General features: G+C 37.8%; 1 protein-coding gene across 3 annotated transcripts in view; it reads right to left on the reverse strand.

Moving 5' to 3' along the window:
- The window catches only part of AP2B1 (adaptor related protein complex 2 subunit beta 1), a 111493-nt gene that overhangs the window by 91432 nt on the left and 3730 nt on the right, over positions 1–16331 (reverse strand). For 2 of the 3 annotated variants that reach the window (XM_090292827.1, XM_090292825.1), the window contains exons 1-4: positions 15808–15907; positions 10564–10623; positions 4987–5092; positions 310–445 (exon numbers count right to left, since the gene is read on the reverse strand). In XM_090292827.1, the coding sequence (XP_090148953.1) occupies positions 310–445; positions 4987–5092; positions 10564–10600 (279 nt within the window). In that variant the 5' untranslated portion in view covers positions 10601–10623; positions 15808–15907. Of the gene's footprint in view, positions 1–309; positions 446–4986; positions 5093–10563; positions 10624–15807; positions 15908–16331 lie in introns of those variants that run through there. The other variant, XM_090292826.1, reaches the window with a different exon arrangement.

Below are 16331 nucleotides of genomic sequence, written 5' to 3' on the forward strand. Positions count from 1 at the left end.
TGGAAGTCTTTGTGAGCCTTTGTCAGCTCACAAAAGAGTGAGATTTCACCTGGCTTTCTTCTCCCATCTGGCAAGATGCACTAAGCCCAGCGAACAGAAGGTTCACCATATGGTCTGAACTGAATGACAAGTGTTGGCATATAGAATGCCTGAAACAGGAATATTCCTAGTCACTGCCAGTACTTCTCTCTACAGGCCCTGTTTTGGAACAGAGGTTGCTTATTTGCAATGCAGACACTAACTATACAGAGACACTTCTGAAAAGGTCACTGGGAGTATAAGAGCCTGATCCTTAGTCTTTGAAGTTACCTTCACAAAGCTGTTGACAGCCATGATAGCCATGTCTGGCTGACTCTTGGCATAGTTCATCAGGTAGAGATACACAAGCTTCTTTAGTTCCAGGTTGTCAGTCTGCATACAGTTCACTACATCTGGAAAGAGAGAGCTGAGAAGAGAGGAGAAAAGAAAAGGGAATAATGTATAGATGTTGGTGCTAAGCTGTTAAGATAAAATAAACAAGAAGTACCTTATTTACAAAGTGATTTGATACAAGGACAAATGCACCCACAGTGGTGATAATCATTACAGAAATGAATTACTAAAGAACCTGTAGTACTAATCCCAAGGTCACTAAAAATAAATTTAAAAAATTTTTATTATGAAAATTTTCAAACAAAAGTAGAGAATACAATATAATGATCCCAATGTATCTGTCACCCAGTTGCAAGCACATACTGATATATGCCAAATATATTTCAGACACTCCCCCCTCCCTTGTCCCTACCCCATCTAGTTGCTCTGGATTATTTTTAAGTAAATCCTAGATATCATGTCACTTCATGTATAATATTTTAGGAATTTTTAAAAAATCACTGTTTTTATCATTCAAAAAAATTAACAGTAATTCTTCATGTCAATTCATCACAGTTTCAAAGTACTGCCGCTATTAAACTTTTTAATACTCATTATTTGTCCATCCTTGACCAGTGGGAACTTATGCAGTTAGCTCCTGAGTCCTTGTAATATGGCCCTCTATTTTCAAGAGCTTTCTTGCTTTCTGGCAGAATAAAATGTTCCATTCAGGCTCATTTTGTACATCTCTAATCCCTCAACTGGAATCCAGTAATTTCTCTAAGACATAAAACGTTTCTGTGGAATTTATTTATACATTCAGACAAATGAAATTTCAGAACACTCAAAAATAAAAGGAGTTTATACTCTTCCCAAGTCATTTCATGATTTACCATTCTTCTATAAGGCCAACAAAAAGAAATTGTATTTTCACTCACAAAGTAGCACCATTAGCTTGAAAGGGTTGAGCTTGTCAGATTTAGTGTAAATTGCATTAAAAAAATATGAGTTAACTATAATTTTATGGGAAGTTAGCAATTAACCATCCCCCTAAGGCTTTATCAAAGTACCTTATAAATTAAATACTTCTAAATATTGTACTACTAGTACAGAAGAAAGGAGAAGCAAATGTCAGTGTATTTCTACAGAAAAGAGAAATAATAGGTCATATGTTATAGCTACCATAAAACATACAAAAACAATATACAAAAATAGAAATTATTTACAAAAAGAAGATGGACTGCTAAGTCAAAGAATCCATCATATGGCCAATAAACCAATGACTTCTATCCTGGAAGGGAAACTACTTGTTTAATTTGCATGTGTGTTCCTTATGTAGTTTTGTGTATATGTAGATAATTAACGGACACTAACAACATTCTCCAAAATGAGTGCTCTTCCCATTTCTTAGGGAAATAGCTCATGAAAAACAACTGTAAAATAAGTAAATACATGTGAAACATTAACCAGCAGGAAATTCAAGATCCTAAATAATTTAATTCCAACAACCTACACAAGATCAAGAAGATCTTAATCAAGAATAGTCAAAGTTCTGGAGGTAACGACTATTAAGTACCAAAGTAGAGAGCTAGAAACCTGAACTTTCCAATATAGTAGCCACTGGTCACATACAGCTTGCAATGTGGCCAGTCCAAACCGAGATGCGATGTATACATAAAACACACTGAATGAAACATATAATGTAAAGTATTTCTTTAGTAATTTTTATTGATTTTATGCTGAAATAAAACTATTCTGGTTATACTGGGTAAAATATATTATTAAAATTAATTTCATCTATTTTTTACTTTAATTTTAATGCGGCTAACAGAAAATTTAAAATTGCTTATGTGGCTCACATTGTTATTTCTACTGGGTAGTACTTAACCTGAGGTTACTTGCAGAGGAGACTGAAATATAACCTACAAACAGCTAACCTGTACTTATTGTTTCTTTATCTTTCTAGGCAGTTTAAATCCCATCTCCTCCAAGAAGGGTTCTTCAACTATTTCTATTTATATGGATCTCTCTTTTGTAAAACTTTTACTGCTTTTAATGTATATGTTTTAGTACCTAATTACTTGGTATTTTATTATTAAGGCTAAAAGACATCTACCATCCTTTTTGTCTGAATTACGATATGTGGTATGGTGCTAGACACAAAATAAACAATAATTACAGAATAACAAATAGTATTTACCAAACATAAAAAAGGAAACTCCCCAAAAAGTTTTAACTCTTCTGCAGGATATAGAAATAAGCACAAAAGCCCCACCAATGAAGTATGTACCAGTTCATTTGTACTGATGCACTCAACGTAGATTTATTTATTCCTTGGCAAAAACAGCCCTTCAGTGACTGATCATGGGTAAGCAAACTACAGCCTGTGGGCCAAACTGAGCTCATCACCTATTTTTGCATGAGTAGTGAGCTAAAAGTGGTTTTTACATATGAACATTTACAACTAATCTGATGGTAGAAAGACTAACTTTGAACCCCAATTAAACAAATTATAATCTCCCCAAAAGAATCCCAACTTCTCTTTGGGAGGACATGTAACCATGTAGTACAAAAGAAATGCCCTTAATGAAATGTTCCATTTTGTCAACAAAATATCTGTGGAAATTTTTCTCTCTTGTTACATAATTACCCATACAGCATCCTCAATGTTTGACTCCTGGTCTGCTAAGCCTGAAGTATTTACTATCTTGCCCTTTACAGAAAAGCTGGCTGACCTCTGAGAGAGATGGCCACGTAACAGCATGTGAAGAACCAGATGTGCTTATGTGCTAACAAACGAAACTCAATCAACAAAAATCTGCCTCAGAACAGCAGCACCTGGAGCACAGGATGATACTGAGTCACTTCCTACTGTCACCATGTCCACAAAAGCCCCTGATCTGGTTAGGAAAGCTGTTCTCACCTTCTGGGTCTCATGACCCCTTTAAAAAGTACTGAGGTCTCCAGAGAGTTTCCGTTCATGTGGGTTATATAACTATTGATACTTTGCCATATCAAGAATTAAAACTGAGAAATTTTAGAAATATTAGTCCATTTAAAATAACAATAAATACATTTCATAGTAACAAATATTGTCTTAAAGTAAAAATTTAGTTTTTTAAAGAGATGATACTGTTTTACATTTTTGTAAATCTCTTTAATGTCTAGTTTAAACAAAGAGCTGGATTTCTATCTGCTCTGTCATATTATTTTGGTTGAAGCATAAGAAAAAAATCCAGCTTCATACATGTACATAAATTGGAAAGGGGAGAAGTACTAATGGCTTTTTCATACAACTATATCCTTCTTTGATACCTTAAAGCTAGACAAACAGTTGTCTTTCATCTTTTTGAGTCACAAATGTAGTTTCTTAAGAGTTAGTTGCAATATGCATCTGAAATCATAAACTTTTCATACTTGGTTGCATTAAAATCTACTCACTTATCATTTATTTTGAATGGATCTTTACCCAAGCATAATTTTGTGATGTATGTACTGGTCATTTGGAAAATGTTGGTTCAATGAGTTATGCAGCTCTTCCCAATGTTGGCACGTTTCATTATGTAACAGCAAATAATCACATTCATTAATTTCCCACCAAGCTCACCAGAAAATTGCTAAGTATTGGGAAGCTGTCAATCTCATGACAGGGGATACAAGTTTTCCAACACTCTAATTTTTACTTTAAACCTTAAATTAATCTAATGTCATTTTTTTCCTCTTGAAGTAACAGGTTCACTTTGTTCATTTTTGATAAAATGTCTCCCAAGTATTGAAGTCTAGTTAACTATAATTTGTCTGTCCATCATGCTTTCACATGACATTGGTATTTCCAATTCAAACACTCATGCAGAGGTTTTCTTTGTTTTTTGTATTTCAATTCAACCATGACTCTGTTATACAGCATAAGTGCTTTATGCATAATTTCCATCACACAGACTATTAAAGAGGTTCAAATGTTTAAAATAAATTTTAATGCTTCATGAAAAACAGTCCTAAGTGAAACTGCCCTGTCTTTCTCCTCCAAGTGCGGATGGTAAAGGGTCCAACGACCACGGTGACGGTTTGGCACCACCGCCTTGATTCATGTACCACACGTCAGCAGCACAAATGTCAACGTAATGTAAAAGGCTTGTAACACCTCAGTATTATTATAAGAAAAGCTCTGACCTCAGGACGCCTGAAAGGATCTTGGGAATCCTCAGGGACCTGTAGACAATCCTTACTTCTTTCCAAATGGTATTGCTAAATTGCAGAAATTTTTTTAAAAAAGGATTTTGTTAACACTGATTTAAAGTTGAGGGCACTGGCTTCAGCCAGTTAAAGAACATCGAAGCTTCTGCTTCTCAGTATATTTTTATCACCTTCTAAAACTCACTCAGCAACAGATTTAAAACTGTGCCAGCTCTCAGGAGGTTTTATGCTAGGTCTGTATGCAACAAAATCAAACTGGTTTCACTCTCAAAACAAACAAACAAGCTTAAGTCACAGAATTAATATAAAAGCAACTACACTTTCTAATGCTGTTTTCAGGGACAAGCCCATTCTGATTTTAACTATTTTAAATGAAAAGCAGTAAAAGCCAAAAAACGGAATGGATCTAAAGTGACCAATGGCAGCAGGGACTGCCCTTACCTAACGTCCTTCCCCACAGTCATAGCAGCAATCACTTTCTTCACAGCCTCCTTTCTCTTTTCTTTCTTTTCATTGTTGAGTTCAGCCTTTAATTCGAAGATTTCTCCTATAAGAGAACAAAATAGATGAGTTCCCAGGACCAAAGAACTAAAGCAAAATACTGTGTTACGTAATAAGTAACACCATGAAAGTTTACCAGAGGCAGGGCAGCAACCAAAATAAGATTACTTAAAAATAATAGGGTAAGTACAATTCAAATCCCTAGAATATTAACTGACATTCATAAGGACACCATCTTTCAGGTTATTAACGGCCAGAGAGGAAGATACATTCTAGTTCTTAGGAGGCATAGGAGTGAGAAAAAGTAAATCTCATAATATTTTACAATGGGGAGAGAATGGCATCTGAGGAATGATCTCCCATCAGAATTTCAAGGTCCTGGGAAAAAAATAAATGTAGGCAAAGAAAAGGTTCACAAATCACTGTTTTCAAACCCAAAAAGACTCCAGATACCATCTCATTCACCCACCTTTTAAAAAATTAATTAATTGCCCCTGGCTGGTGTGACTCAGTGGACTGAGCACCGGCCTGTGAAGCAAAAGGTCGCCTGTTCAATTCCAGTCAGGACACATGCCTGGGTTGCAGGCCAGGTTCCCAGTTGGGGGCGTGGGAGAGGCAACTGATCAATGCACTTCTCCCGAAATGATGCTTCTCTCTTTCTCCCTCCCTTCTCCCTTCTCTTTAAAAAATAAATAAAATCTTTTAAAAAATAAGCATTTAAAATTATTTATTTATATGGGGGGAGGGGACAAACATAGATATGAGAAACTTTTATCTGTTGCCTCTTTTAAGTGCCCCAATGGGGGGGGGGGGGGACACAGGGGCTGAACCAGCAACCTAGGCAGGTGCCCTGATTGGGAACCGAACCAACCCTTCGCTTTGTGGGACGCTGCCCAGCCAAGCCGCACCGGTCAGGTCTCATTTACTCACTCTTAACCTCTTAACTTCACAGATAAAGAACTGGGGCTCAAAGACCTCAGAGTGAGTTAGTGACAGTGTCTCCTGAATCCAGGGGTTCTCAACCTTGGCCACACTATTTCCTGGGAAGTATTTAAAAATAACAATGCTCAGCCTCTACTTTGGACCAAATAAATGAGAATATCAAGGAGTAGAACTCTTACATTCATATTTCTGAAGTTCTCCCAAGTGATTTTAATGCACAACCACAGTTGAAAATCACTGCCCTACTGTAACTGGTACCTTAAGAAGTTAATGGGCGTGGGGGTTGGGGTTAATGGGCTTCAAGGCCCCATCCTATTCAACGTATCTCACAACAGATATAATAATCTGGAAGCTTCAAGAATGGTACAAACCAGTCATTTCTAAAGGAACGGTCTCAAATAACTGGCTGTTCAGGCCCTGCACTGTGAAATGGCAAGGCTGTCACCACTTTTAAGGCCCAGGTTTACCCATCTTCAGAAAGCTGGAGCCGAAATAAGAAAACCTAATAACCCTCCACTGGTTTTAAAAGAAAAAAACAAAATATACCACCACGCCCCTGAGGCAGTTGACTCCCACTTCAACTTCCATCCATTACTTTTAAGCCCTTCTGAAATACCGCCTCATTTTCCTCTACCTTTATGTCAGTTCCTGCTGTTCATTTTAACCACACCTCATTCATCAGTGGGGACAGAAAACCATGGGATCTGCTAAAACCTCTAAGTGTGAAGAATGAAACTAAAAAACACAGCCACTGAACACCAAAAAAAAAGAAAAAGAAAAAAAGAAGCTGTTACATCAATATCCACTGCCAACAAGGCAAACAAATTCATGTTACAAAAACTACTGTTTTATTTCATCAACAGCTGGAAAAACAGCACAGCCAGAAAAGCTGGGTCCTTTAAAGAGTCATTCACCTCTTCAACAAGTCCTCTGCTGCCAAATCCATCTCTTTGGGGTCCTTCCCATCATTTACTTCTGGGGACAATAAAAGATAAGCCTTAGGGTTTCAGAAAGTCTGAATTGTGAATAGCAACAGGAGTTGAAGAATTGAAACAGGATGTAACTGAAATTATTCCAACTCCAATAGCATAAACTTAAAGAATATGTTCCTGTGGCAATTATGGTGGGTGTTGCAGGAAGTAAAAGGAACACAGTCTATCCATTTTTTAAATATAGCATTTATCCAGCCATGATTCATCTGTAAGTCTCAAAAGTTTTACAAATTCCTAAGTAAAAAAAAGGTTACCAGGACCCATTACGAGAGAAGGTTTGAAGAGTTAAGTGAGTTTTTAAATAACTTTTTATGTGATTACAGACAATAACCTTGGTCATCAAAGCCAAAAAAAATGTTAACAGAATACCTACATTTCAGAATAAAAGAATCAGAAAAAAAGGTGAAAATGAACAGCAAGGGGCTAGAGACTTTTGTGAGGCGTAAGCAATACAGACAGAGAGGAAAGAAGTTGGGAGGAGCCAAGGAGAGGCATTAAGTGAAGCAAGGTATCTCATACATACAACTTCACCAAATCTTACCTTTTTCCCCTCCTCCTCCCCCCACATAATCAAATCTACCAAGCATTGCTAACAGCTAGCAATTCTCGATCTTGGCTACAGATGAGAAAAATCTGGGGAGCTTTTAAAATTCCCCCGACTTGCCACTGCCACCCCCACCCCGCAACCGGCCACATCCCAGACCAATGAAATCAGGTTATCTGGGGGTGTGGGACCTGGACATCAGTATTATTTTAAATTTCCCTAGGTAACTGCAATGTGTAGGTAAGGTTGAAAGTCACTGAGTAGTAGGTAGTTGATATAATTAAGCAACTAACTATGGAGCTTCGTGTATTATAACAGAAGAGCTTGTTTACCCTTACATAGCCCCGAATGTCAGAAGAAAACAGATATGCTTGTGCTTTCTGAAAAATATTCTGGTGTTCCTTGTTCATTCTAGGCCACTAGAGTGTGCCTACCTACCTTTTCTTTTTTTTTTTTAAATCACTGCTATCTTAAAGTTACAAGATTCCCCAACTGTTAACATTATGCCATATTTGTTTTATCATACTTTCTGTATATTTAAAGTTTCTTCCCTGAATCATTTTAACAGTAAGCAGACTATCTCCTTAGCTCTGAATTTGTCAGTGTATAATCTCTAAGAACAGGATTTTACATAACCATAACACAATAATGAAAATCAGGAAATTTAACAATGATACATTATCATAAAGACCTTCCTCAAAGGTCTTGATAATGTCCTTTATAGCAATTTTACACCCATTCCTCGTTGGGCAAAGATCCAATTCTGGATCATGCACATTTATTGGCATGTCTATCTATTTAGTCTCCTTTAATCTGAAGCAGTTCTTTAGCCCCTGTTTTTCATGATAAATTCTTTTTTTTTTTTAGCGTGCTCTCAGTTGGGTTTCTCACGAGTGTTCCCTCATGGGTTTCGGCAGGCATAATTCATAAATGATGCTATGTTCTATTCAGTGCATCACATCAAGGGAAAAAAGGATGTTAATTTGTTCCATTATTGGTGATGTTAACACCAAATACTTGGTGGTAACTGCCAGGTTTTGACACTATATTACTGTTTTTCCCCTTGTAACTAGTAATTTTGAAAGGATACTTTTGAAACTATATAAATATCTTATTCAATAAACTTTCACCTGCCAGTTATTTTAGGATTCACTGATGACTCTTGCCCAAATCAACTACTATCATGATTTACGAGTATTTATGTACTGATTATTCATTCAATGGGTTATAATCCAATAGTCTGATCAATTTTTAAATTATCAAATTTTTTCAAAAATGGGCAGTGGTATCTCCTTCAAACTATTCTACTCCTTGACATGTTCCATCATTTTTTGAGTACTTCCTTTCTTTTGCTTTCTGGCATAAGATGTTCATGTTCCTATTGTACTTTCTCTTAACCCAGCCTTGGAATCAGTCATTTCTCCAAGGAGTCCTGATTCCTTTTAGTGGGAAACAATATTTATAAATCAAAATCTGGGTATTAGGCAGTGGTTCTCAACCTTCCTAATGCCACAACCCTTTAATACAGTTGCTCATGTGTGGTGACCCCCAACCATAAAATTATTTTTGTTGCTACTTCATAACTGTAATTTTGCTACTGTTATGAATCGTAATATAAATATCTGATATGCAGGATATATTTTCATTGTTACAAATGGAATATAATTAAAGCATAGTGATTAATCACAAAAACAATATGTAATTATATATGTGTTTTCCGATGGTCTTAGGCGACCCCTGTGAATGGGTCGTTCGACCCCCAAAGGGGTCGCGACCCATAGGTTGAGAACCGCTGGTTTTAGGTATCCTTTTGCATCTACTCTGACTTGGAGGAAATTAGGATATTTACTAAGAAACTAGCAATGTTACAGTAGAGAATATGACTCACACATAATAGGCACTCAATTAATATTTACTGAATAAGTGAATAAATCAAAGTAAAAGGACACTGCAGAGTGTCCTTCAAGGCCAAGTTTAGTGAAATCTGGAGACAGTCAGGAGGTTAAGGCCAGTACACATCACAAGGGAAACCAGAAAGATAAATTCGGGGGCAGAGAAGTTGTCCTATTTTAGCCACTGGAGGAGAGGAGAAAGGGTACAGTTGAGAAGGCACATTGTTAGAGAAGAGGAATGGGTCATGCCCAGAATACTTCAGTAAACCTAAGGACTGCTGAATACAAAAGTGCAGAATGCTGATCCCAAGGAATAAATAAAGCTCAGCTGAGGGACACAACAGGCAGAGAAGAGCTAAACCGGTCTGCCTTTGATGGGAGTGCCATCTATAGCACTAGAGAAGAGCTATTTTATTTAGGAAGAATTTTAGAAAAGATAAGGAAGTTGGACTTTCCCAAGAATACTTAGTTCTTAGGCTAACAACACTCACACATAAAAACCAGTGTTATATTTCTGATTACAAAGATGATGAGGTTAATAACTTCAAAGCTACTCAAGTAATCTATGACCTAAAAAACATTATACTGACTTTAGAGGTTCCTGTTTTAAGTACAAAGAATATATCTAGACAAAGCTTAGCCAAAGAATGAGGTACAGCTACATGCATATGAAAATATCAAGTTTCTTGCACTGTTCTTCATGACCTCATTTTCTTCAAATAAATTTTTTAAAATTATATGTGTTCACATATATGTATATATATGCACAGAAAAAGATTGAGGATACACACTGAGTCTGTCTCAGGAGCAGGAATAGGGAGGGCAGAACTTTCATTTTTACTTTATACATATCCGTATATAATAGTATTACTTGTGAAAAAAGTTGAAAGAGAATAAATGTGCTCAGATCTACCAAGTTTCAATGAATCAATGCTGGATCCCTTCCTTTTACTATGACAGAACCTTCGAATCAAATTTAAGAGCTGTACTTTAATTTACTCAATACAGTTTTCTGTAGAAGTAGCAGATCCCCAATGAGACTGTCCATAACATGCGTGTCTGAAGAGGCCAGAACATTCTATTTGGGACAGTCTTACAACATAACTTGTGAAGACTCTCAAAGCTTTGATCAGGTTCTCATACTTACCTTTTTTATTGGTTGTGAAGTACTTGGAGTCAGTCATGGTGTTGGCTCTTCAATGTGCACCTTCAGCAAGAGAAAAGAATTCCTTTATCGAAGTTATTTATGCCCAGCAAGGTATAAACTCATTTTAAGACCATTTATATATTAGAATTTCTATGTTCAAAAATGAATATCTTCTGCCCTGGCCAGGTGGCTCAGTTGGTTGGAGGGTCATCCTGTCCACCAAAAGGCTGTGGGTTTGATCCCCAGTGGGGACCCATACAGGTGGCAACTGGCTAATGTTTCTCTCACATTGATGTTTCTTTCTCTCTTCTCTCTCTCTAAAAATCAATAAACATACCCTCGGGTGAGAGTTTTTTTTAAAAAATCAGTATCTTCTTCCTTATCATCATCATTGGTGATTCAAGGGATGCAAAAATAATAAAGAATGTAATTCTTGCCTTAAGGAGCTAACTGGGGCAAAATCTACACGCCAAATGGAAAGGAGTAATAATCTGAACCTATTATGATAGCTTTGTGATTTTAATCACAATTATCTCTTAAAAGCCTCCAAGACCTAAAAACCAGACCTTTTTATAAATACATATTCAGTTACTTCTCAAGTTTGTTTTGAGAGATATCCCCATTACTTTCCAGTCAGGAAAATGTGATTTACTTCCCTGCCTCAAGATGACTACTTTAAAACATATTCTGAAGCAGTGTATTATCAAAGGACAAAACAATTCTGCCAGCCTATTCATCATTATGTGCGACTTTTAATAAAAGGAATCTCAAAAAAAAAGCCTAAATTAGAATATTCTGATGACAAACATCTACAGAGGCAAACAGCTTTACCCATGGATTTTTTTTTTTTAACTATGATTTTCATGTTCCTAACATTTAGCCCAACAGTATTCCCAAAGTATAAAAATCAGTTTACAGCTAAAAACAAGGCAAAACAAACAAACAAAAAGAGATCATCAGAACTGGCATTAAAACTTTAAAAAACACAGATCCAGCCTCAACTTTAACTCTTTTGTTCCAATTTCCAGAAATAATCCAGCTGACACACGGCTCTCTACGAGTAAAACAAAAGCAGCATGGACTGGTCACATTTCTCCCCACACAATACCTGACATTTTTGAATACAGTGATCCTTCATTTATCACGGGTATTACGTTCTAGACCCTCCCGCGATAGGTGAAAATCTGCAAAGCAGGAACCTTATATTTATTTTAGTATTTACTGTACAGTACCACAAAATCCCGCGATATAGTGAAAAATCCACAATAATTAAATGTGTTTTTAAAAATCCCGCAATACAGTGAGGCCACGATAAGTGAACTGCAATATAGAGAGGGACTACTATACATTAAAATTTTATTTTAATAATATTCCTTCTGGCCTAGGCCATGTAATGCAGTTGGTTAGTGTCATCCCGATTCACCAACATTGCAGGTTCGACCTCCAGTCAGGGCACGTACAAGAATCCACCGATAAGTGGAGCAACAAATCAGTGTCTCTCTCTCTCTCTCTAAAGTCAGTATAATAGTAATAAGTAAAAGTTTGTTTAAAAAAGTAATAACATTCCTTCTGCACTCAAAACAGTATCTTCTTCCTCACCACCATCATTAATAATACTAATTAAGAAATTTAGGACAGATGCCCAGGTACCTGCTCATTATTGTCAGGTCAAACCGACACAAGTGATAATGTACTTGGCAAGCCTGAGTGGTAACACATTTGGCAAACAATAGGAAATATAGATCTGAGGAAAAGACCTAAGTACTAAACAAATCAATGTACTTAAGGAAAAGGAAAACGGGCCAAAAAACATAAAATAATGAAAAAAGCTTGGCTCAAATTATCTCTAAAATGTGCTGCTTGGACAACCTAGGAGAAATTACACTCATTTGTTATCTTTCCAAGCAGCTACCTTACTATTTTACAGCCCCGATCCTCATACAATAGTGCTTTAGGTTTTATCAGAATTTCACGTAATTACCTTGTTAAAAGTGAGCTAGAACTCACAAATATCATTATAGAATGCAGAAGTGTTTTGATTACATACGTTAGAATTAAAAATTAACCTGTTAAGGCTTGCCTTATACAATAGTTTTGTAATGCCTTTCTAGCAAAAATCCAAAAAAAATGTATAATCATTTAATCCATTCGGACGTAAACTAAATGTGAAATGGGAAAATTGAAGAAAAGAGGTTTTCATATAAAAGTCCTGGAGAACTTACAAAGAAAAAAACCAGCATACAGAAATGATTACTAGAGCCTGACAGAAGGATTGTAACTCAAAGCCATTACCACCTGTCTAGGATATTATTATGCAATTTTAAGTCCTATAAGATCATAAAAACTTAAGATTAAAAAAAAAATCTGCTTGGAATTTTTCACCCAGTTTCTTTGAAAAATGGCACAAAAATCGCTGTTTGCTTAAAGCTGTTATACACGCCACACACGTTAAGTGTGTAACAGTTTTCAATACAATCTGTTAAACATTAAATTAGCCTAGTCTTAAAGCCTACCTTCATTAATGACCCACACATTTCATTACTTCTCCCAACAAATTTCATTGTCAAGGATTTGTTATCTCTGTCCTATTCATTATAAGCATTAAGTGTTAACGAGAGATTAATGTGCCCACCCACAAAACTTCAGGGAAGTGGAGAAAATCAAAAGTAATCTTAGATTCTAAATTAAGAACCCCTACTCTTAAAGAGAAGGGAAAACATACTCTCTTAGTCCACACTGTTGTAAACACCAGTAATGAAATGTCCCTCACCCATATTGGCAGGGAAACATTGTAATAAGTCAGTTCTTGCCTTAAACCAAAAGAAATTCCAAGAAAAATGAAAACAGTCTTAAACAAAAACAACTAAGAAGTGGTAGTTGTGAAACACTGAATAGATGAAATGCCACTGAACTACTCACTTTCAAATGGTTAATTTTATGTTATGTGAACTTCACCTCAAAATATTACACTTGTATGTATATTTTAAAATGAGACACAATCCCATGCCAGAGATGGATATAACCAGATTCTGGAAAATAAAGGATGAAGAGAAGTGTTGGATGATGAAAAGCGTTGTCTGCATTAGAAACCAAAGAAAAAGCAGCCAAGATAGAGCTCAGGAAAACAAATCAACTATTTGCTGAAGAGTCTCAAAATATTTAGCTCCTGGAAAAAAAAATTACATCATTCCTTCTGGAGAGCCCCGGGAAAAATCAAAGCCATCTCAGAGTTTGAACTCACACTACCTTTCTACCAGATCAAACTAGCCAAGTCCTGGAGTTTTTGCCTAGAGGCATCGTTAAACAACAAAGCTGCCGCAGACAGAGCACACAATCACTCTCACTGGTCCCAGCCCAGAGTGCGGTGTCACTGCATTTCAGAGGCCTCCCTGGACAGAATTATACTCCTAGGTTTAACATAACCTAGTTTCCACTAAATATAGATCATCAAAGTCCCTTCTCTCCTCCTTTCTTCCAGTCCCTCCAAAGGAAATAAGGCCAGAAAAAAATTAACAGGGTCTTAATTGCAAATGGTTCTCTGGGAAATGGCAGCTAAATGTGTTGACGAAGCCACTAAATCCCTTCATTTCACATAAAAGTTGGGCTTTACACAGTCGGGTGCTCATACTAAAAAGTGGCCAAAGAACCGAACTATAAAGCAGAAAAGTCATTTCAACAATCTTATTACAAAGTGAGAGACGCTCATCAGGTATTTCAATAATAATGCAAAGACAATAGGATCTTCAGTATCATTTAGCTCATAAGGAATTATAAAAGGTACCCAATTACAACAAACACACCTGTGATTTCATTTATATATGACAGACTACAAGGCAACTTGTTATTATACAGTAAGAAAGAAGCTCAAAGTTTTACATCCAATTTTTAACTGAAATACCAATAAATTCTGGAAAACTTAAACACAGAATGAAAGAAGGAAGAACGTAAGTCTATTTTATTCATTCCTTGTTCAGCTCGGCTCAAACATCAGCCTAAAATGTATTTTAAAATATTGATCTGTTTAAAAAAAAATAAAAAGATGCAGGAACTGGACTTTGAGTCTCTTAATTCACATTGTTAAATTTTATATTAATTTTACCACCCGATTTTCAATGAGGCTTTTTGCAAAACACACTATCCTTTAGCTTCCTTGGGAGTTTGTTAAGGTATCTGCAAACGTTCTCACCTTACCACTGGCTTAGTCACCGCTGGAGTGAGTTACACTTTTCTTGTACAGCGGCATCTCCTTCGCCTGCTGCTTTCTATTATTACTTTTAAGTGTTCCCTGAGGCTAAGCAAGAGAAGTATACCAGGAAGATTATTAATAATTTAAAGTGTTCCTCATTGAGACCACCTTTCTTTGTCACTCTGCCTTTCCTAAAATGACTGCGGTTTCTTTATTTTTAAAAATCCCATTGATTGTGGTAAGTGGCATTTAAAAAACACTTTTTAAAATTTTTATTCACACTGCTTCATAATGAAGCAGCCAAGTGTGCTCTGTAAAAGCCACAAATGGAGACTACCCTGAAAGGAAACAGCAAGAATAAATTCTCCAGATTCAAAGGATTTGGAAGTAACAGGAAGGTCCACTTTCTTTGCCTTAATCGACAGCCTTTATCAAACCAGATCATTCTTGTTAAATCCAGCATGAAAAAATTCCGGGCTAAGGTTTATCTCCACTGCCCGTTTCCACACCGGGTCAGTTCTGGAGATTTTTCTTCCCTGAAGTGTAAGGAATTCCTGTTCCTTCCCCAGGTGGTCAGCAGTCCTGGGGTTTGTCCCTTCATTACGGGGCTGGGGAGGGGTGCCTCTCAAGCTCAAACTAAGGGAGCCGGGCACACCGCTGGGGGACCCCTTTTCCCTCCTGCTGGCTGGACGTCCCAGGCTCTCAATGAACGACCCCAAGAGGCGAAGGCTGGTTCTCCCCGCGGCCTCCAGCCTCCGCCGGCCACACCCCTGGCCTTTGGCCTCCCTGGCCACCCGACTTGGACCATCCCTACCCGCCGGTGCTCCCCGGCTCCCAGCCGCCACACCCGAGGATTCCCTCACCCCGCCACAGCGGCGGCGTCCCTTTCTCAAACCCTCTTCCTCACAACGGTCACACCCGACGGCTCACTCCATCCTCAACGGTCACGCTCCTAGGATTTCCTCTCCTCCGCCCGTCTCCAGCAAACCTAGGGTCCCCCCAACCCCTGCAGAGCATCAGTGAGGGACACACCCCAAAGTTAGCCGCCTTGAACTCACCGGAGGCGAGGGCGGGGATGGCGGCGGCAGCCAGAGAGCACGGCCCGAGCGGTGTTGTAATGGTTTCCTGCACGTCACGACTCCTTTCCCAGACCTAAGCCACTGCGCAAAACCCACTTTGCCAGGGACAAAGATGGTGGACAGGAAACTCTAACGTCAGAGAACCTCGCCGTGCGGTGTCATCTAGGCGCGCCGGAGAAACAAAAGGCGGTGATCTCCGTCGCCCTGGAGATGCAAAGTTTTTGTTTGTTTGGGGGGTGCGGGGGTGGGGGCATGGTCTCGGAGAGACCCGCCACTGGCGTCTCAGTTCAGCGTCCATCCCAAGGGCTGTGTTAAACAAGCTGATATTCTCTGTATTTGTTTCCTCGCACAGAGGTTCAATAAACGTACTGAAATATTCTGTTCCTTTCTTAAAGAAAAACCAACTCAGCGAATTCCTGGGCCAGTTCAGGAGTGTGGAAAAGGGTGATCCGGCCCAGTTCTATACACAGGCCGTGGGACAAGAGTGGTGCAGGGGAAAGGCT

The sequence above is a fragment of the Furipterus horrens genome, unplaced genomic scaffold, assembly GCF_987537825.1.
Source record: "Furipterus horrens unplaced genomic scaffold, mFurHor1.1.pri manual_scaffold_11, whole genome shotgun sequence".
NCBI lineage: Eukaryota > Metazoa > Chordata > Mammalia > Chiroptera > Furipteridae > Furipterus > Furipterus horrens.